This window comes from Myotis davidii, unplaced genomic scaffold (genome assembly GCF_000327345.1).
Source record: "Myotis davidii unplaced genomic scaffold, ASM32734v1 scaffold290, whole genome shotgun sequence".
Classification (NCBI taxonomy): domain Eukaryota; kingdom Metazoa; phylum Chordata; class Mammalia; order Chiroptera; family Vespertilionidae; genus Myotis; species Myotis davidii.
Genome location: NW_006285049.1, coordinates 3637648 through 3660666, shown reverse-complemented (window position 1 = coordinate 3660666; position 23019 = coordinate 3637648). Strand labels below are relative to the sequence as shown.

General features: G+C 34.2%; 1 protein-coding gene and 1 long non-coding RNA gene across 4 annotated transcripts in view; one reads left to right on the top strand and one right to left on the bottom strand.

Moving 5' to 3' along the window:
* ARID2 (AT-rich interaction domain 2) overlaps positions 1-23019 on the top strand; it is a 190179-nt gene that overhangs the window by 105605 nt on the left and 61555 nt on the right. The window contains exons 3-11 of one of the 3 annotated variants that reach the window (XM_015558620.1): positions 5558-5566; positions 6835-7055; positions 8904-8971; positions 14094-14160; positions 14253-14503; positions 14836-14932; positions 15239-15448; positions 16322-16489; positions 21606-21687. In XM_015558620.1, the coding sequence (XP_015414106.1) occupies positions 6866-7055; positions 8904-8971; positions 14094-14160; positions 14253-14503; positions 14836-14932; positions 15239-15448; positions 16322-16489; positions 21606-21687 (1133 nt within the window). In that variant the 5' untranslated portion in view covers positions 5558-5566; positions 6835-6865. Of the gene's footprint in view, positions 1-5557; positions 5567-6834; positions 7056-7585; positions 7605-8903; positions 8972-14093; positions 14161-14252; positions 14504-14835; positions 14933-15238; positions 15449-16321; positions 16490-21605; positions 21688-23019 lie in introns of all 3 variants that reach the window. The other 2 variants (XM_015558619.1, XM_006755528.2) reach the window with 2 other exon arrangements.
* Positions 12878-22909, bottom strand: LOC107181795. Its single transcript, XR_001512504.1, has 3 exons — positions 22897-22909; positions 15204-15213; positions 12878-12963 (listed from the first exon to the last, which is right to left on the bottom strand). It is a non-coding gene; the product is annotated as an uncharacterized LOC107181795 (long non-coding RNA).

Genomic DNA, 23019 nt, shown 5'->3' with positions numbered 1-23019 from the left:
TGCCTCCCAGGCCCAGTTCTTTTTAATTCTGGGCCAGCTTTAGCTCTGAGGCTCCAGCTCTTAGGCCTCCCCTGCTGAAAGTAGGTATCTGGTTTGTTTCGGTTCTATCATCAAAACAATGTATAACTCCAGCTCTGACTCCAGCTCTGAGATCCCAGCTCGCTGAAAGCTGGTTTCTGGGTTTTTTTTTTAGCTTCTATATTTGTTAAAATGTTTCAAACTGCAGGCTCAGAGGCCTGCAAGACAGGCGGGGAATGTTGGCTTCCTCCATCACTGAAGGAAGCAAGCCTCACGTCTGCTTCAAGCTTCCTGGCTGCCGGCCGCCATCTTGGCTGGCAGTTAATTTGCGTATCGCCCTGATTAGCCAATGGGAAGGGTAGCAGAGGTATGGCTAATTACCATGTTTCTCTTTTATTCGATAGGATAGCATTATTGTCCATTATTGTAGCTTAATAAGAGTTTGATGTTTGCTGTTACAGATCCTTAAACTGATCCACTTCTGTGTTTGATGTTGTTTAAAGAATTTTTTTCTGGGTCTGGTTCTCTTTTTTCTCCTCTAATTAAAACAGATTTACTTTAAGAAACAAGATGTAAAATATTTCTGGTATTTCACAAGTCTAATGGAAATTATCCATAGAGCTATACAAGTTAAGGGAATGACAGAATTGCTTAACTGGGTGTTATAACTTCTTTCTGATATGCTGTCATATGTCGGTTGTTGTTTTTTAAGGATAATCTGAGCAGTTATGTAACATATATTGCATGATTGATAAAATCGTGATTGGGAACTCATGAAAGGAAAGACACTAGGAATTAGGAATTGCTGGTGAATATCCAACTATAATATTTTTAATTTAAACTAAAAAGTTGTAGTGTTTGAGGGCAGCATTTATGAATTTTAAGGTGCTTTTATTTTTCTAGAAGGAGCCATAGCAACATTACGACAGTGTTCTAAAAATTAAAATGATTATCACTATGCAAAATAAATTCTTCATTGATGATTCTTTTTAAATATCATTAAGAAAAATAAAGTGTGTGTGTGTGTGTGTGTGTGTGTCTGTGTTTTAAATAAACACCCAAACAGTATTACATAGTGTTAGATTAAAAGCTTTTAGGAAATTTTAGTTAAAACCTAGAAAAGAGTTGGGTTTACATCTTTGATTATACAGCCTTTCTCTCCTTGTAGGTAAGTATATTTATCTAGAGATACTATTGTTGATATTCAAAAAAAACCTATTCTAAAACAATATTTTGAATAATAGATTTTGATTGGCCGTTACCTCCAGGGTATTTGGTATAAAGTGAGTTCTATTTATAATTTTCATATTTGAGAGAATAAGTGGAATACTGTACATTGATATGGGTCCAAATTTTCCTTTAAGGATAATGTTTACCTTAGTCCAATGACTTTAAATGACAAAAAATATTGAGAAGATTTTGCTTTGAACTTTAGGGTTATTCAACTTTGGTATCCGTACATGTGGTTGTATCATTTATTTGCATCGTTTTTCTTGTCATAAACACCTAATCCTTTGGCTTTCCTCTTTCTCTATCCTCCCCTCCTCCCTGCCCCTTGGTATTGATTTCAATACAGTCAGTTCTGCAGAACTGTAGAGTAAAATTATTAAGGATGTTTTGTTCATCTTTTCTTACATTTTTTAAAATTAAAATTCAATTTTTTAATTAAAATAAAATTGTTTCTTTGTAATGTCTTTAGTAGAAAAATTATGGAAGGCAAAACTGAAAAATAAAAAAATTGAAATTAATAGAACTATAGAATTTCAGAGCTAACCATGATTTTAGTGATTATTTAATCCAATCCAGTTATTTTAATAAAAAAAGACCAAGTACCCTGTCCATTTACATTTTTGGTATTTAAATTTGGGAAAGTTTCATACTGGAAGATTTAGTTTTTTTAGTTCTATAAGTTGTACTTGAGCAAAAATTTTCCCTTGTCTCATATTCTAACAGACATTTGCACTACAACAATCACTGTCCTATGAATGGAAAGAAAGCTCTCTAGGAACAATTCTTCTTTTCCTCTAACCTGAAAACAAAGAGATGTGGTTGCCTAATATTAAGTTTGTCAGCCATGATCCATTTATATAAACTTTGAGTCAAGAATCCTATATAATAAAATCCTAATTTGCAAATTGTCCTCTCGACCAGGAGTTCTACTGGGAGTTCGACTGGGTGACCTGGAGTTTGACCACTTGCTATGATGTGCGCTGTCCACCAGGGGGCGGTGCAGAATATGGTGTACGTTGTAGATATGGCACTGGCAGCAGGTGGCAGTGGTATCTCTGCTGCGCTTCGGTCGCTTGGCAGGCTTAGGGACTGCACCTGTGCACGAATTTTGTGCACCGTGCCTCTAGTGTTGAAAATAATTTCCAATCCCATTTTGAGTATAAAACTGTAGCTGTTCGATGATATCTCCTAGGGTAGAGAAAGGGGAGGTTCTTCAAATCTTATAAGCATTTTTTCCTACATTATCTTAGGAATCATTACTAAGCCTGATATAATTAAAGGACTGTTCATAATTATTTATTTATTTGTATTGTTTCTAATTTTTTAAATTTTAAATATTCTGGTATATTTTTGTTTTGATTGGAGGTATCTTTGGCAAAGTTATTCAGGTAAGGATATATTGAATTGAGTATCTGATGTCACAGACAGAACAATTCTAAGATCTTATTGAAAGCACTTAAAACTTGACAGACAATAAATGTAGGTTCCAAATTTTTTTCTGTTGAAGAGATTTGTTTAAAGGTTTCATGGAATCTAAAAACTCTTGCTGAGCCTTGGGTTCTTATAATCAGTTACCATATGTAATATAGAAGTAACAAATCTATTCCTGTTTCACAGTCACAGAAGTTTTGTTAATTTTTTTCACAGGTGTTTATTTTCTGGTATTTATGAAATACTTTATTTCAAGACTAGAGGCTCGGTGCATGAAATTTGTGCATTGGGTTGGGGGAGGGGTCCCTCAGCCTGGCCTGCACCCTCTTTCATCCGGAATCCCTCTCGCAATCCAGAACCACTCGCTTGCCTGCCTGCCTCATCGCCCCTAACTGACTCTGCTTGCCAGCCTGATCGCCTCCTAACTGGTCCCCTGCCAGCCTGATCACCCCCTAACTGCTCCCATGTCCACCTAGTCACTCCCTAATTGCCTGGTCTGATGCCCCTAACTGCCCCCCTGCCCGACTGATCGCCCCCAACTGCCCCTGCCTGTGGACCTGATTGCCCCTAACTGCCTCTGTGTGCTGGCTTGTGTGCCCCCTAACTGCTCCCCTGACAGCCCGATCACCCCTAACCACCTCTGCCTCAGCCCCCACCACTGTGGCTTTGTCTGTAAGGACGTCCGGAAGATGTCTGGTTTAATTAGCATATTACCCTTTTATTAGTATAGATTATTAAAATGAACAGCATCTTATTGTTCAACCTTAAATATGGTAAAGAATCTATTCATAGTCAGTTATAACTATATTGTGGGACTTCTTCACTATTATATCATTGGAGAAATTCTTAGAATATTTTAGAATTGAAGAGGCGTCTCCTCAAATGTCTATATTGGAAAATAAAGAAATTTCTTTACCTACATGATTTTCTTCAGTGACATGTTGTGGCGATGCATCCCTACTTTGTATTCTAGTTTTTTCTTAATCCATGTTTCTGAAATGTTTTATCTAGAATCACTTTAACTTGTCTCTTTGCCTCTTCCCATTAAACTAGTTATATCTTACTAGAGAACTGGTGCACGGATTCATGCACTGGTGGGGTCCCTCAGCCTGGCCTGCGCCCTCTTGCAATCCAGGACCCCTTGGGGAATGTCAGACTGCGGGGATCTAGCTGAAACCGGCAGTCGGACCATCCCCTGAGGGATATAGTAGTGGTGAAGTGGCAGGTGGCTGGGGAGAAGCCCAAGCCTGGGGCGGGTGCCACGCCACTCCCACTCATCCCAGCCCTACTGCACCTGCTGCCACCGCTGCTCGAATTAGCTCAGTGATCGGCGCTCCCACTGTGGGAGCGCACTGACCTCCTGGGGGCAGTTCCTGCATTGAGTGTCTGCCCCCTGATTGTCGGTGTGCATCATAATGATAGGTCTACTGGTTGAACGGTTGACCCGTTGCTTAGGCTTTTCTATATATAGACTAGGGGCCCAATGCACGAAAATCATGCAAGGTCCTTGTCCCTGGCCCCCGCCTACAACCATCGTGGTTGGAGGCCTCTGCCGCCTCTGCCTCAGCTCCCGCCCACTGCGGCTTTGTCCAGAAGTATGTCTGGTCTAATTAGCATATTGTGCTTTTATTATTATAGATATAAAAAATATACTTGGGGTAGATGTCTCAGGACATAGCTTTCAAGGCCTAAACTGCCCCAATTAAGAATCAGTATTTCTAGAAATATAACATCTTCTTATATGCATGTATTATGATTAAACATTCTGTAACCCCATCTTCCCTACCTTCAAAATCATGAAATTGTTTTAAATTAATTCCCTTGCGGAAAATTTTAGTTACCTTGGGTTAGGAAAAAAATGTTTAGGACATATGAAGTGTAAAGGTGAAAATGTATAAATCAGACTTCAAAAAAGTAAAACTTGTACTCTGAAGATACTGTTAAGAAAATGAAAAGACAAGCCATGCCAAAACCGGTTTGGCTCAATGGATAGAGCGTCGGCCTGCGGACTGAAAGGTCCCGGGTTCGATTCTGGTTAAGGGCATGTACCTGGGTTGCGGGCACATCCCCAGTGGGAGATGTGCAGGAGGTAGCTAATCGATGTTTCTCATCGATGTTTCTAACTATCTGTCTCCCTTCCTCTCTGTAAAAAATCAATAAAATATATTTTAAAAAAGAAAAAAAAAGAAAAGACAAGCCATTATCTGGGAAAAATATTTACAAAACAAATAAGATAAGTGACTCATCAGAATATTTAAAACTGACAATATCAAGTGCTGAGAAGGATGCAGAGCAACAGGAACTCTCCACATTGGTGGTAGAAAGGCAAGATGTTAGAGCAGCTGTGGGCAAACTACGGCCTGCAGGCTGGATCCGGTCTGTTTGAAATGAATAAAACTATTGAAAAAAAACCGTACCCTTTTATGTAATGATGTTTACTTTGAATTTATATTAGTTCACACAAACACTCCATCTATGCTTTTGTTCCGGCCCTCCAGTCCAGTTTAAGAACCCATTGTGGCCCTCGAGTCAAAAAGGTTGCCCACCTCTGTGTTAGAGCTAACATACACTTTTGTATGACTCAGCATTCTAAGAGAAATAAATTTGAAAAAGTCTGCATAAGGTCGTGTATTTGAATGTTTATAGCAATCCTATATAATAAAAGCGTAGTATGCAAATTGTCCCCTCAACCTGAGTTCTTCTGGGGCCAGCTGGGGGAAGGTGACAGGGGAAGGGAGGGAGTACCCAACCAGCAGCTGGCAGCCACTAGGTACCCTACCAGTGCATGAATTTTATGCACTGATCCTCTAATTGTATTCCTAAGTGCCAAAAACCGGACAGAGTACAAATGCTCCTCATCTGGGGAAAGGATAAACAGATTTTGTTAACCCATACTATAACAGTAAAAGGAACAAACTACTGAGATACAAATCAACATGGCCATTAACCTCAAAAGCATCTTGCTAAATAAAAGAAATCAGGCCTAGCCAGTTTGGTTAAGTGGATAGAGTGTAGGCCTGCGGACCAAAGGGCCTGGGTTTGATTCCGGTCAAGTGCACATACCTCAGTTGCAGGCTTCTTCAGGCCCGGGCATGTGCAGGAGACAACCAGTCGATGTGTTTTTCTCACACTGATACTTATATTTCTCTCTGTCTTCCCCTCTCTCCCACTCTCTCTAAAAATTAATGGAAAGATATCCTCGGGTGAGGACTAAAAAATAAATCAGACACACTTACTGTGTGATTCCATTTATTTGGCATTCTGAAATAAAGTTATAGGAACAGAAAGGAGATTAGTGATTGTGAGTAGAAAGCATAAGGGATTTGACTACAAAGGAGCATTTAAAGAAACTTTTTGGGTGATGGAATTACTATATCTTCGTTGTGGTTGTGGTTAAAAGACTGTATCAAAATTCATAACTATAGAACTAAAAGTTATGAATTTTACTTTGTTAATTATATCATAATAAAGCTAACTTTAAAGGGAATAATTCTGCCCTGGCCTGTGTTTCTCAATGGTTAAGAAGTTGGCCCACACACCGAAGGCTTGCAGGTTCGATTCCTGGTCAAGGGCACGTACCTGGGTTGCAGGTTCAATCCCTGACCCCCATTGAGAGGTAACCAATCGATGATCTCTCTCGTGGATGTGTCTCTCCTCTTCCCTCCCTCCCTTCCATTCTCTCTCTCTAAAAAAAAAAAAAAATCAATGAAAAAATACCCTCAGGTGACGAAAAAAGAAATAATTCTACAATTAGATAAAGAAGATAGGCAGTGTGTCTAAAATCATGATATTGTTAAAAATTTTAAAGGAACCAGTCCACTAGCTTTATAGTATACTTATATAAAAATCAGAATAAGTCCTTCGAAATGCAAGTTTATAAAAAGTATAGACCAATTAAAATAACGACACAATAATAATTTGATAGTCATATCCAAGAGGGCATGTACATTTTTCTATTTTAATACTTTCTGAAGAATATAATTTTAATTTAGGAAGTTTACAAAATTGAACTCTTAAAAAAAGTTGAATTCTTTAATTCACTTAGTTTATATTAAAAACACACACAACAAGCTCCTATCTTTTATTCAGAGGATATTAACAATAATGGTTTCTATTCCTTGATAAACATAAGGTGTTTTTGTTTTTATCTTTGTTAGATTATCTTCGTCAAAGTTATGGGCTATCTATGGACTTCAATTCGCCAAATGATTATAACAAATTGGTGCTTTCACTGTTATCTGGACTCCCAAATGAAGTGGATTTTGCTATTAATGTATGCACTCTTCTGTCAAATGAAAGCAAACATGTCATGCAACTTGAAAAAGACCCTAAAATCATCACTTTATTACTTGCTAATGCTGGGGTGTTTGACGACAGTAAGTTTTAAGCCGAACACATTGAATTATTATTCTATAAAGGTGTTATAGGTTTTGTTTTTAAGTTACTTAAGGAGAAAAGTACTTTTTATTAGTCAATATAATAACATTTTTTATTTGTTTTATTTAAATGTATTTAAAATAATAATGTTTGCATTTTTAACTAAACAGTTTAGATCAGTGCATTTTAAAATTTGCTGCCTAAATAATCAACATAGGATTTATCAAATATTTCATATCCTTTATAGTTGTAATGTTTACAGAGGTATAGGTTTTCATAAATCAAGTTTTTTATTTTCTGTGAAATTAATCTCTTACTAAATCTAGGTTTTCTTCAGACCAAATAGTTCAGTTCTCTACTTGTAGTGTAATAGTTTATTTAATAGAGATTGAGATAATATCTTTTGAAATCTTTTCTTGCTCATAGTTTTTCTTTTTAAAATATCCATGTTAGCTGAATATTATTGATACAAATATTTATTTGCTCCTCAACCCTCCTACCCCAACACCATTGTAACTTCTTTTTCCAGAAGTATATGCTATTAAAAGGTAAAGTATTCACTTACGATGAAATTATTTTATCATATATATATTTATATATGGCACAATCGACACAGCCTAAGAATTTCTTGTAATACTTTATAGATTCATGATTTTTTAAATCTATAAATAGCAACATGTTTGCAAATTGGTTTCTTTTTCTGTGATTTGATTTGTGTCACGTAGTATACTTTCAAACATAAATTTATAGGGATCATCTAAGTAGGATTCCTTAAAATTGGACATGTACTTATTTTATATGAAGGCAGTTTCGAAATTAGCTTAAACAATAGTGGGAATTAGTTTCTTTTTCTGAAACGATTCTTATTCTTGGTTACATGGGGAAGGGACAGAGATCAGTACTTCTCAGTTTATATCATAATTTTTAAGATCTAAATTTGGTGATTTCCATCTCAATATTATGTTCTTTGATTCCTAATATTTTCTTTATTTTTAAATTTTATTTTTCAATTACAGTTTGCATTCAGTATTATTTTTAATTAGTTATTTTGGTATTTTAAAGATTTAACGTTCAGCGTTTAATATTGAATGAAGTTTAAAATTGTTCCACATTTTTAGAAACCTTAAAATGAAGTTTTTAGAAAGAATATTCTCAAACCAGAATAATCTTTTTTGAAGTCTTATCATTTAATCACTGAATAAGGACTAAACATGTATATTTGATAGAAGTAATGTTAACAGTTTTGGTTCACTGAAGTATGATATTTTTTAGACCCAGTTTATCTTACATTCTTTAAGCATTTTTGTTTACCTAAAATAATAAATTATTCAGTGTAGCAATCTAAAACATTAATAATTTAGAAAATGCAATTTAAGAAAGTCAGAAATTTAGCATTCCAGAGTACAGAGACTTTTTGAAGTCCCCATACTTAAAACACTGTTTTAACATTATGAAAATGATTTATTTGAATATGAGAATTTTGGGTATATTTGATTTTGTTAGGCTTTTGAGAGGTTTTGATTTATTTTTTAGGGCATGGTATTTTAATTGAGCGATAAATATATTGCCACTTCCTTTGAAAATGTGGAATGTTGATACACTTTGTGTTTGAAGACATATAATAAAAGAAACAAAAAATTAATTTTTCCATCTAATATTTGTTTTCATAATTTGAAATACTATTTCAAAAGAGATTACTATGACTTTCTATCATTTACTATGAAACAGTTTTTAGTGAACAAGAAGATATCTTAAAATGTGTTTTTACCGTTTTTCTACACCTACCTATTATTAAGGAATTAAGTGATAAAAATAATTCCATGCTATTGAATATACTATTCTTTTAGCTTTAGGATCCTTTTCTACTGTATTTGGAGAAGAATGGAAGGAGAAGACTGATAGAGATTTTGTTAAGGTAATTTTGAATACATTTTTTAAAATATTGAATCATTGTATTCATGTAGCCAAGGGCCTATATCATGTATATATCATTTATTTACATGATACTACCTATACATTAATCTTTATTGTAATACATAGAGATATCTACTTAAAAGTTGTGATTAAGTTGCATAAAGTGCTTTTAGAATAGCTAATAAACGGAAATAAAGTTCTTATTCTAGTAAACATTGATTTCTGAAAATGATAAATCTTTAATAAAACAATAAATCTGAGGAAACCCAGATTCTGAGCAGCAGTGTAATTTCCTAATGGCTGTTTTTCAGTTTGTTTAATGACTCTTTAGCTGTGACTAATATTCCACTTGACTCATCTGTTAAGTTTTATTTTAGTGATTGTTTTAATTTCTAGAAATTCATTTTGTAATTTTCCAAAGTAGCCCTTTAATGTTTTTAATAATTTTAATTTATATATATTCAAAGTATATTAAAAAGATAAAATTTATTAATATATAAATTACATATAATGAGTAAACAATATATATTATATATAAATTATAAATTACAGACACACAAACATGTACATCTGATAATTCTGATAGCTAAGCCTCTTGCAACTCTTTCTACTCTACTTTTGTGTTTTATGTTGGTTTATAAATTTCAGCAGACCTGTTTATGTGGGATTTTTCTTTTTACAGATTAAATGGAGAGTTTATTTTTCCACTTCTGTATTGCATTTGCCAAAAAATTGAAAAGAAATACTGATCAGAATGACTTCATATTAGTTTCTTTAGTGGAGCTTTTCAAATAACTCTGATAGTAAAACAAAACCCATGCGGGTTCTAGAGCAGGCTAGTAGTGAAATATTTAGGGGATTGTTTTTTTAACTCAAAGCTCAAGTAGAGACAATCTTTTTTATCTCCCTTCTTTTGAGGTTACTAGACTTTCACATTTCTCACATGATACGAAGTTGCATTTCAAATTCTCCACTTCACAAACCGACACAAAGACCTGTCCTCACCCTACCCATTAAAATCTAAGCCTCTTGGTTGTAGTTAAGCAGATAATTTTCTTTAACTCAGAATATTGGTAATTAAGTATAAGATGTTCAAAATGTTTATTTACATATTTACATATGCAATCACAAAGGAAAGTGGGGCTGTCATTATAATCACTATCACATGAAATCAGAAAGACACAAATAAGTTAAGAATGATTAGATGATCATCTCTGTTGTATTGTTTTTATTGATTTCTGCTGTTTATATTTTCGATATACTATGTTCTTTGGGTTTAATTTGCTACACAATTTCTAACTTCTTAATCTGGTGTTTACATCATTGATTTTTGTTTTTATTTTTTCTAATACATTTAAATCCATAAAATTCCCTAGAAGCACACATTTAACTTAATTCTTTCCTTTTTAATATTAATATTTCATCTTTAATTCTGCTTAAAATATCTCCTAATTACCACTATGCTTTACTCTTTGGTACATGGATTAGTTGAAGGGAATTTTCTTAATTTTCAAAAACATAGGACTTTTTAAAAAATATATTTATATTGATTCTTAGGGAGAGGGGGAAAGAAAGGGAGAGAGGGAGAAAAGCATCAATGTGAGAGCAAAACATCATTTAGCTGCCTCCTGCATGCCCCAACTGGTGATGGAGCCCCAAACCGGGCATGTTCTCTGACTGGAAATCGAACCACCAACCCTTTAGTGTATGGGAGAATGCCCAACCAACTGAGCCACATCGGTCAGGGTCATATGAATTTTTTTTTACTTTTCTATTTCTTATTAATATCTAACTGAATTTCACTATAGTTATAGCTTCCTAGTCTATTGTATATACTGTAAAGCATATTTTTTTGCCTTTAAATCTACTTTTTTTTTTTCCTGTCTGATACCAGTATAACCATGTCTACTTTCATTTGGTAGATGTTTATATAGTTCAAATTTTACTTTTAACCTTTCTTTATGTGTGTTTTAATTGATTTTTTTAAAAACTCTTTATTATTGAGAATATGACATATGTCTTCTTTTCCTCCATTGACCTTTCCCTGCCCGCTTCTGTCCCCTCGCACAGGCCCTCACCTCCCTACTGTTTGTGTCCATTGGTTCTGCTTATATGCATACATAAAAGTCCTTTGGTTGATCTCCCCCGCCACCACCACCACCACTTCCCCTGGCCCACCCCTATCTTCCCTCTGTTTGATGCTTCTATGTCTCTGGTTCTATTTTTGTTCATCAGTATGGAGTTTCCTCCAAAAATTAAAAATGAAATTGCGATTTGACCCAGTAATCTTATTTCTAGGAATATATCCCAAGAAATCAGAAACACCAATCAGAAAGAATATATGTACCCCTATGTTCATAGCAGCAACATTTACAATAGCTAGGACTTGGAAACAGCCTGAGTGCCCATCAGCAGATGAGTGGATTGAAAAACAGTGGTACATCTACTCATCGGAATACTATGCTGCTGTAAAAAAGAAAGAACTCTTACTGTTTGCAACAGCACGAACAGACCTGGAGAGCATTATGCTTAATGAAATAAGCCAGTTGGGGAAAGATAAATATCACATGATCTCACTCATTTGTGGAATATAAATGTTTTAATTGATTTTAAAGGGAGAGGAAGGGAGAGGGAGAGAGATAGAAACCTCAGTCGGCTGCCTCCTGCATGCCCCCTACTGGGAAAAGAACCCACAGCCTGGGCATTTGCTCCCACCTGAAATAGAACCTGTAACCAGTGAGCCACACCTGGTGGGCTCAACCTTTCTTATTCTTAATTTTTTAGATGACTTTTTGTAAAAAACATTTTTCTCCAGTGTGAAAAACTTGGTTTTTAAATTAGTGTATTTATTCCATTTACCTTAAATGTAATTTTGATGTAATTGTATTATTATATTTAAATTTACCATATTTTGCATTGGTTTCTATACATTCTGCCTGTTCAGTTTTTGGATTTTTTCCCCTTCTTACCTTTTTTTCAGTTTATTTGAATGAATATTGTTCAGTAATTAATTTTCCATCCTCTTAGTTTGGTATTTGTACACGTATTCTGTTCTCTCATTGATTGCGCTAGAGATTATAGTTTTAATTCTTACTAATTTAGTAAATTAGTACTTTTACTACTGTACACTTTTTAAATAATTCAGGGACAGTGGAATGACTCCATCTCCATTTACTGACTGATTTACACACTACTTTTTTATGTATTACTTTGCTCTTTTTCAGGTTTCTTAAAATAGAATCTTAGACCATTGGTTCTAAACTTTTCTTGACTAATATCAGTGTATAAAGCTATAAATTCTGTCTATAAACTGCTTTAATTTGTCCCCCAAATTTTATGTTGACTTTTTATTTTCTTTTAAATCAAGATATTGTCTTATTTCCCTTGTGATTTTTGTCTTTGATTAATAGGTTATATAGATGTATTCTGTTTAATTTCTGACTGTTCATTTTCAAAATAGCTTTCACTGTCATTATTATTACTGATTTTTAATCACATTCCATTATTGTCAGAGAACATATTCTATATGTTTTCAGTTCTTTTAAACTTATCAAGACTTGTTTTAGGGTTCAGTATATGGTCTTCCTTGATGAATGTTTCCTGTGACTTGAAAAGAGTGTGTGTTCTATTGTTGGATATAGTATTTATTGATATCAATTAGATCAAGGTGGTTGACAGTGTTGTTCAAGAGTTCTCTATTATTATTATTACTTTTCTATGTAATTATTCTATGATTTCTTGAGAGATGAGTGTTGAAATTATCAACTATAATTATGAATATTTACATCCCCTTTCAGTTGTCATTTTTGGCTTCATGTATTTTGAGCCTCTGTTATTGCATATACGTATAGGATTGTTATATTTTCTTGATGACTCAGCTATTTATCCATGGTCATTTAAAATTTAATGTTTGATTTTTTTTTTTGGTAAAGATTTATAAATTTATTAGGTCATCTGCAAAACAGATGGGCTGAGCCCAAAAATGGCACCAGCCTCAGGTTTGATATCTTTCTTTGAATTTCTTGTGGCCCTGTTTTTCTTGGTTATTAAACATTGTCTCTGTTCTTCATATTCCTAGTTCTTTTTTTTTTATTGTTGCTTAACATTTTTTAATCATGAGGGTTTTGGTTTTCTTTTTGTTGAGGGGTCCTTTGGTGGTGGACTTTTTCTCAGACTAGTGACTTTAACTGCAAAAGAACCTATTTCCCAAAGTAAAATGCAATTATTTTGAAACATACATCTGAGAAGTTTTAGAAATAAAAAGTGAATAGCCCATGTACTTCTTTGGGTACAGAAATAACAAGATAATGCAGTTAAATGGCATAGACAAATTGAAATTCATTTTGTATAGACATATCAGTCATTTTGTATAGACATATCAGTATAAAAGCATTTGTTTCTTAGCCTGGAAAAGAACATTAAACAAGAGATTTTGACTCATCTCCTCTCACATATGGATTAAAAAAATAGTTTGTAGATACATAATTCTGGAAAGCAACTTCAATATCTGGGTTACCAATTCAGGAACACATAACTTCACCACTTGCTGTTTGATTTCCTTCTAGATATTGATTTACTCAGTAACTGCGTCTCTGGAGTGTCTATAAACAGGAAGACAGTGATTATTGCAGTTTGCTAGTGGGATTAATGACTTATAATTTTAATGAGCATAAACACTTTCTGTATATTTTTCATAGCTATAAAGTGATCGGAAAATATCTGATTCATATTGTTGACAATGTCACAGATACTGCTAATATTACTATGGTTTGTCTAACATTTAGAGTTGAAGAAAATGCTAAGGAACTGCTAAATTTTAGTTAGAGGTTATGAACATGTCATTTTTCCCACTCATTCAAGTTCATATATGCCCTAATTTCTTTGACAGACTTTCTAAGGATCTGTGGATCCCAAGCCAAGACCCCCTGGTTCAGAATGATACTGTATTGTATAAGTTCCTTAACTATAGAAAATCAAGCATTTATGTTAATGAATTAAATACACAGAATATAGTGATACCTATATGAACTAAAAAAAGTTTTATCATATGTGTGACTACTTTTAAAGTAATAGAATAGTTCTTTAAAATTGTCGGAATTAAGCATAACAATTTCTCATTATAGTTTTGGAAAGACATTGTTGATGATAATGAAGTCCGTGATCTTATTTCTGATAGAAACAAGTCTCATGGTAAGTCAGTAAGAAAAAAATTTAAATTACTTTGAAATATCAATAATAACAAATGAAATATTAATGAGTATAATATATATTTTCTGTTGTAGAAGGTACATCAGGAGAATGGATTTGGGAGTCTTTATTTCATCCACCTCGAAAGCTGGGCATTAATGATATTGAAGGACAGCGGGTACTTCAGATTGCAGTGATTTTGCGAAACCTTTCTTTTGAGGAGGGAAATGTTAAGCTCTTGGCAGCTAATCGTACCTGTCTTCGTTTCCTATTACTTTCTGCACATAGTCATTTTATTTCCCTAAGGCAATTAGGCCTTGACACATTAGGAAATATTGCAGCTGAGGTAAGCATGTGACAGTAACTTGAAACAGTTTTAATAGTTAGTGACAATATTTACTTTAAATTTTCAGGATGTGGCATTATTATATTTGCCATACTTATAGAGTATTCAATGCTTACATATAGTTTCTGCCTAAAATGGTATTGTAGAAGTATCACACACTTTTATGGGTAAAAGAAATATTTGAAATGATGCTCCAAATGTAGTGGTGGCTGTGCTCACAGTAATTACATTTTTTAAAGTTATGCAATATTTTCTATTCACTTTTTATTAAATGTGAAATATACTACATTGGAAGAGGCGTACCTCAATAATAGTGTCCTTTCTTTTTCCAGCTTTTATTGGATCCTGTTGATTTCAAAACTACTCATCTGATGTTTCATACTGTTACAAAATGCCTAATGTCAAGGGATAGGTTTTTAAAGATGAGGGGTAAGTGCCCAAACTTTTTATCATCTGTTAAAAAACAAATACTAGTATAGCCCTGGTCTGGCTACTCAGTGGGTTGGGTTGCTGTCCCCTACACCAAAAGGTTTTGGATTTGATTCCCAGCCAGGGCACATACCTGTGTTGTGGATTTGATCCTCAGTTGGGCATGTACAAGAAGCAATAGTCGACGGATATATCTCATATCGATGTTCCTCCCGCCTAAGATCAATTAAAATAATTTTAAAAATATGTCCTCGGATGAGGATAAAAAAACCCCCAAATACCTTTTTTTATGTGTATGCTTTTCAGGCATGGAAATTTTGGGAAATCTTTGCAAAGCAGAAGATAATGGTGTTTTGATTTGTGAATATGTCGATCAGGACTCATACAGAGAGATCATTTGTCATCTCACTTTACCTGATGTACTGCTCGTAATCTCAACACTCGAGGTGCTATATATGCTCACAGAAATGGGAGATGTAGCTTGTACAAAAATTGCTAAAGTAGAAAAGAGCATAGGTAAGACTAAACCAAAGACACATGTAAGTTGTTTTTTTTTTTTTAATTGAGATGAAAATACGTAATGTGATGCTATATGAAATCACAATTGATATTTGGGGTTTACTGTTTATTTTGAGGAGTCATTATCCTTTCAGACACATTTGTTTGTATTATTCTTTCTGCTTATTTTAGATGAGCAAGAAACTTCTATCATAATACAGTCCAGGATGTATGTGACTAGTAATCCCTATTCCTTCTCTTTATTGCTGTTACTATATTAGTATGTGAAATTTGAAATCAACAGAACTGCTATATTTGACTCCCTGGGCAATAGGTCTTTCTAGTTCAGATGGTCAGCTGTTACTATTAAGCGACTAAAGTTAAGTAAAACAAGCTTCTTTTTGTCCCTAGAAGTAGCTGATAGTGGTACTATCCTTAAAACCAGTGAACTCACCTCCATGGCAGGTTATGAGTGTTAAATATACTTACTAAATGAAGTATGTCATGTTAACATTTTCGTCAGTGATTCCAATGTTTTCTTCCTCTTATATGAATTTTAAAATCAGAGTTAATAAAGATTTTGAATGAAATTATTTTGGAGAAATTGTGTCACTTTCCATGTAAGAGTTCCTGAGTCTGGCTACACATCAGAATCACTTGGGAAGCTCCTTAAAAATAAGGAAACCTAACCCCCACTTCAGAGTTACTAATCATTCTTTAGAGACTGAGCCTAAAATCTTTTTTTAAAGATCCACAGATAATTCTAATGTACAACAATTTATAGACTGGATTTGAGAAGTAGTATTCTGTACAGCATGTGGTTTTAAGCAGTATGATTTTTTAAAAAAAATATTATTGATTGATAACTATTGGTTTTTTAATTTATTTTAGACATGTTAGTATGTCTAGTTTCTATGGATATTCAAATGTTTGGCCCTGATGCACTAGCTGCAGTAAAACTCGTTGAACATCCAAGTTCCAGTCATCAAGTTTTATCTGAAATTAGGACGCAAGCTGTAGAGCAAGTTCAAACCCAGATCCATGTAGCAGCCGCCCCAGGTTAGTGTTTTTACATATTCTTTTTCAGTGTGGTTATTGGTGTGTAAGATTTAATACTAAGGATAATTTTAGATGTGCACTTTGGGGAACTGAGATTTTATAGTAGAGTAGGCTAAAGGAGAACTTGAGTATGTACTTTAATTTCTTAGTTATACATTCCAGGAGCAGTATAATATAATAATATAATAGAGAGATGAAGTTAAGCGGCATTTTGAGGATTGTTAAGGATTAGATTCACAATTGTGAGAGCAATAAGAAGTGCCACAAGTGGGCTTCATGTGATTTTGGTCATTGGAAATTGATAAACTAAGAATGGGTTAATCATATGTTATAATTTTCTCAGGTGGTCATCAGAATACATCAGGACAGTACCCCCCTAATACTTCTAAATCTTGGCCCAAACAACACAGAACCAGAGCCTAGGATCACTCACATGTGCATTTGTACACAAACACATGTACAAGCATGTATACTGGCATTCTACACCCTTCCTAGAGTCCTTTGGGTAAATTCTGTTTAACTCAAATATATTTCATTAAAATTCAGACCTCTCTAATAACTAATATTCTCCTTGGAGTTTTTTCTTCTGGCTTAGTCATTATATTTTACCGCTTTCAGTCTTTTTGTAGAGTGCTCTCTCCACCTTCATTTGTCCTACAAAAAACAATCCATCTTTTACTTTACCTGCTCTCCCACCTCTCACTATTCCCAAGACATTTCTCTTTTCTTGTATTTTGTTTTTAATGGAGGGTGCTCATTTTCTCAGTTGATCTTACCTCTGACTTTGCAGGTAGTATGCATGCTGTGTGGCATAAATTTCTTCAAACTTTTTAATCCTTCACTTACAAGCTTATTGTCATCTGAACTTTATTCTCTTTCAGCTTCCCCTTGTCATAGGAAGACATGTTAACTTCTTCTGAAGCTGTGCTCTAAATACCAGTCTTTCCCATTTTCTCATTCCTATGCCTTATCCTCTCTCTTTACCTGCTTCTTCATTTCAGGCTAGAAATACATTAAGATCTTTCTCAACCTCCTCCTACACTACCCTTAAAACCAAAATCTCATTATCCTTAATCTTTACAACATTCATTTAATCACCAGATTTTGTTGAGTCTCCTAAATACCTGGACCTCTTCAATTATCAGTGCTTATGACTCAGTTCAGACTCTAATCATATCACTCCAGCCATCTTGTTCCCCTTTTATTTAACTGTGGTCCCAATCTCTATTTTACTATGATGGAATCAAGATTATATGCTGTATTTACTCAAAGTATGTAATATGTCACATATTTCATTGATTTCCATTATGTTCTTCAGAAATATATGGTAGAGTTGTATCACATGTTCATGTAATTTGAATTCAACCAACAGACTGGACAAATAATAGAAGGCATGAAAAAAAATAGGTAGTTTTGACTACTAATCTATTCAATGAGGTTTCACCCACAGGCAATAGATGTCAAATAGGCAGTGCATATTGGGGAATCAGTGGTCAGAATATTAATGGTTTCTCAAACTTTAAAAAGAAGTGAAATACTTCATATTGCCAATTAAGAAAGTGGTGGAGGTCTATGTTTATCCTCAAAGAAACTGAAGATTAAATTAATTGAGGGCCATAGAGAAACTGTCCAACCAAGAAAGGAATTAATAAATTACCAGTGATATAGAGTCATAATGGACTATTTGAAAAATATTCAGGGATATTTTCGATGAACGCTGTTATTTTTTTTGCCTTGTCACTAACCTGTGACCTTAATGAATTAACTCACTAAGATTTGGTCCTCATTTGACAAGTGGATGAAATTAAACATTGCGTTTGTTTATTTATGTAGTCATTCATTTATAGAAGGTGTGAATAGGTCTCTAAGGACTAAAAGAGTTCATTTTTGATCTAGTGAGCACTTTATTACTTGCTCATTATGAATGACAGCTTTTTAATTATTTGATTAGTTACCATTTATAGTTTTGCTCACACCCTTCACCTCTGCCCCCCTAGTTTAATACTGCTTTCTTAGGGAATGGTCATCTTCAAACTTTTCCCTCACTTTCTCTCATCACTATGAAAAGTTAAGTAATCTTTCACCCATTTTTAGGTTGACATCTAAATTTCTTCACCATAATCCTACAGTATTATTAAGAATGGGTGAGATTTAAAACTTTCTGTTCCAAAGTTGGAGAAGAGCAGTTATCAAAGAGGAGGTGATGTATTCAGGCAACACAGTTGTAGGAAAGAATATATACAAAAGTTGAGTATCTGTAAATTGATTCCTTTTAAAGTATAAGTTAATTACTGCCCTGGCCTGGCGGCTTGGCTGGTTAGAGTGTTGTCCCCGTGTGACTGGGTTGTGCCTTCAGTCCCAGACAGGACATGTGCAAGGGGCAGCCAATGGATGCATGGATAGGTGGAGCAGCCTGTCCCCCTGCCCCCAAACCTCACTCCTCTAAAATCAATAAAGAAAAAAAATTTGCAAAAAAAAAAATATGCTTTTAATGTATAAGCACCTTTGTATCCTTTGAAAGGTCTTCAGGTATCCTGAGGAAAATGCTTCTCAGTTTGTAGCCACTTTCATAGTAATTCTGTTTCCAGATTATATTCTTAATTTAACTGTGGCTGCATCATTCTTCCTTAATTATGTTTGTAAAGTTTCTCATAATACTAACATAATTTTTAATATTTCATGCAATTGTTAATTGATTTAGTATATTTTAGTCTAAGTAGGGTATACTTTCATGTACAGTTGGTGAAGTAAAAGGAATATTTCTACATAGGTTCAGGCCCTAGAAAGGTATTTTCTGTAACAGTGTTTTCAAGTTAGGAGGAGAAGAAAAGATGAGCTGAGGTTGCACTAGGAAAGTAATTTTGGTTCTAATTATGTTCTATTAAGAAGAAGCAGCCTCGCCCTAGCCGGTTTGGCGCAGTGAATAGAGCGTCAACCTGTGGACTGAAGGGTCCCGGGTTCGATATTCCGGTCAAGGGCATACATGTACCTTGGTTGCCAGCACATCCCCAGTAGGGGGTGTGCAGGAGTCAGCTGATCAATGTTTCTCATCAATGTTTCTAAGTATCCCTCTTCCTTCCTCTCTGTAAAAAAATCAATAAAATATATTTTTAAAAAAAGCAGCAGCAGCCTTATGATCCAGTAATTCCACTTGTGGGAATTTATCCAATGAAACCCAAAACACTAATTCAAAAGAATGTATGTACCCCTGTGTTCATTACAGCATTATTTACAATAGCCAATATTTGGAAGCAGCCCAAGTGCCCATAAGTAGATAAAAAAGCTGTGGTACATCTACATAATGGAGTACTACTCTGCCATCAAAAGGAATAAAATTTTACCCTTGTGACAGCCTGGATGGATCTGGAGAACATTGGGTTAAGTGAAATAAGCCAGTCAGAGAAAGACAAGTACCATATGATTGTATGCGTATGTGTAATTTAATGAACAAACTGAACTTCCAAGCAAAATAGAGACAGACACATAGATAAAGAGCAGGCAGACAGCTGGGGAGAGAAGGGGATTGAGCAAAAAATAAAAGAAAAAGAGCTCATGGACATGGACAGTAGTGTGGTGATTGCGGGTTGGAGGGGATGGGTGGAAGTAGAAGAGGGCATTGAGGGGATAAAAGGTGATGGAAATATTTTAACTTTTAAATTTTTAAAAAGCAGCATATTGTCCTGGTGATGTAGCTCAGTTGGTTAGAGCATTGTCCCCATACAACACCATTTCAGGTTTGCTCGGGGCACATACAAAAATCAACCAATGAATGCATAAATAAGTGGAGCAACAAATAGATATTTCTCCCTCTTCTTCTCTCCCTCTCCCCCTTCCTTCTCTCTCTCTCTCTCTCTCTCTCTCTCTCTCTCTCTCTCTCTCTCTCTCTTTCTCCCTTCCTCCCTCTCCCCCTCTCTCTCTCCCCTCCCCGCATCAGTCCATTAAAAAAAAAAAAGCAGCAGCATATCACAATAAAACTCTGAAATGTAATAAACCTGGATTCAAATCCACCAATCCTAAAAGAAGGCTTTTCATCTACACCAGCTTTGCTGTTTTCTATCATGTGTTCCTTTGTGAACTTAGTCTCTGAGCTTTAATTTTTTAATCTGCAAAATGGGGATAATTAAATTTAGACCTATACATAATAGTGAACCAAATAATGTAAAAAACCACTCTGTAAGTGGTTTATTACAGAGTAAATGTTCACTAAATGACTGCTATTAGCTGCTACTCTAATGTGGGGAGGCGGGGGCTGATCAAACAAAGGTCAGAATTCCTTCGATCATTCGCAGATTGGCTGTGCTATGGAGCGCCTCTACTTCCAGTGACTTAGAAATGCATTTGTTCTGTTTGAGGATTCTGAGAAGTTTTGCTAAAATGTCACCTGCCAAAAAGTGGGTTCATTTTATACGTTTAAAAATTATAAAATCATGCTGATTCAGTGATGAAATAGTATAATATAAATAGTTAATATAAATATGTGAGATTCATATTATATATAAATTATATGTTTATATTAACTCATATTTTTAATGTTTTTATTATTTCCTTTGTTATATAGCATAGCATTTCAGCTTTAAGTTAATCTTATCTCAGAAATTTTATATATGCCACTAATAGACTCAATATTCATCTTTTAAATTCAAAAGAGTTATGATTTCTGATACAACCTGCTTCTGTAACTAAAGTGAGAGGTGCTTATTTACTGATAAGCTGAGCTTTGTGACTTTGGGTTAGGTATTATAATCACTTTGAGTCTGAGTTTCCTTATCTGTACTCATCTCACAAAAGAGTTAAGAAAGATAATGTATGTAAAGTATTTAACCTAGTGCCTGACCCATGGGAGAAAGTTTATATTAGCAATATAATCCATATTATTGTTATTATTTGAATGATGGTAAGGTTAAAAAAAATAGTTCATATAAAGCATCTAAGACAGTGCTTGGTATAATATGTGCTCCATTGTAAGTTTCTTTCTCAAATTCGACATTTTCATTATGTTTATATACCTTTTAAAAGGTATTCATTGTGAATATTAATTGCTTCAGTATCCATGAACTAAATATGTCATATAATGACTAAATTTTTTAAAATGATGTAAATGTATTTTTTTCTTTAGCTTCCAGAGCAGTTGTAGCACAGCATGTTGCTCCACCTCCAGGAATAGTGGAAATAGATAGTGAGAAGTTTGCTTGTCAGTGGTAAGTGATTTATTTCTATTAAGGCTTTATCTTTGGGAAGAATAAAGCAAAAGAGAAAAGAAAATGTATTTCAGCAGTCATCCTTTTAAATTAGAATAGAATATCATTTATACGAAGAATGGACAATATAAAACTATTTCACCTATATTTTGGAATTATTTGAAAGAAAAATATTTATCAGAATCTTCAGAATGATAATAGTCTTTGACTAGAATTATATTAAATTACACCACCTAATTTCAGAGTAAAATTTGTGTTAAAAAATTATCTTTGACTTTGTAGAAAATAAAGTTTGTCAGATTGTAGAATTTGTTTTTCTCAAGTTAAGGTTTTATTAAACTAAGTTGGACTGACATTAAGAAAATAAAACCACATTTTGTTAAGCGTCTCATCTTTTTCATCAAAAGCAAAACTTCTTATTCATTGCTAGTTAATTTTTTCTTTTTGTGAGTAAGGGGAAACTAATCAAATGATAGACTAGCCAGTTTGTCTATATTGAAATGAGCAACTTTGAAAATAATATTTTCTTGAGAAGATTGAGTAGTTATATCTCAGCCATTTTCTGAAGGAAAAAAAAAAGTTCGATTTCTTTTTGTCTTGGATAGTTGCCTCTACATTATTTATGAATTTTAACTTAATTTATTTAGAAGATTAACAGATTGAAATGAAGGTTATTTTCCTGTAAAGTATTACTTTTAAAACTTCCTTTCCTTTATCCCTTTCTCTATTCTCCAACATTATTTGTTTCCCATTCCATACTCTGTCATTCTGTGTTCCATATTTTGGTGCTTTCATATCTTTGTTCCTATGACAGTTTTCTCTAGACTTTTCTACTTTACTTAAATCAGGTTTATGGTTTTAAATATCTCTATTTATTTGCTTTCTACACGTTCTATATAGTTATACCATGACCCTTTATACTTGATGAGTCTCTTCCAATAATGTTTGGAAATGTTTATCTTCTACATTGAAAACAAAAAAAGTTTTTTGTGTCTAGTTGTTTTGAAAACTTTGTACTCAAAGGTTTATGAAAGTTGAAAAAAGTATGTACTGAGAAACCAAGATGGTGGCATAGGTAAACACTGGAAATTGCTGCCTCCCACAACAACTTCAAAAATACAACTAACAGACAAAATGGACATCATCCAGAATCACAGAAAGGCTGGCTGAGTGAAAATTCTACAACTAGAAGGAAAGAGAAAAGCACACTGAGATTCAGAGGAGGTGCGGTGTGGAAGTAAAGTACAGAGGTACGGAAGCGCATGCAGAAAGGGCTGGCAGCTGAGGACAGGGTTGTCTTTTTCAATCCGGAGGGAGTCTCAAACTCCTGAC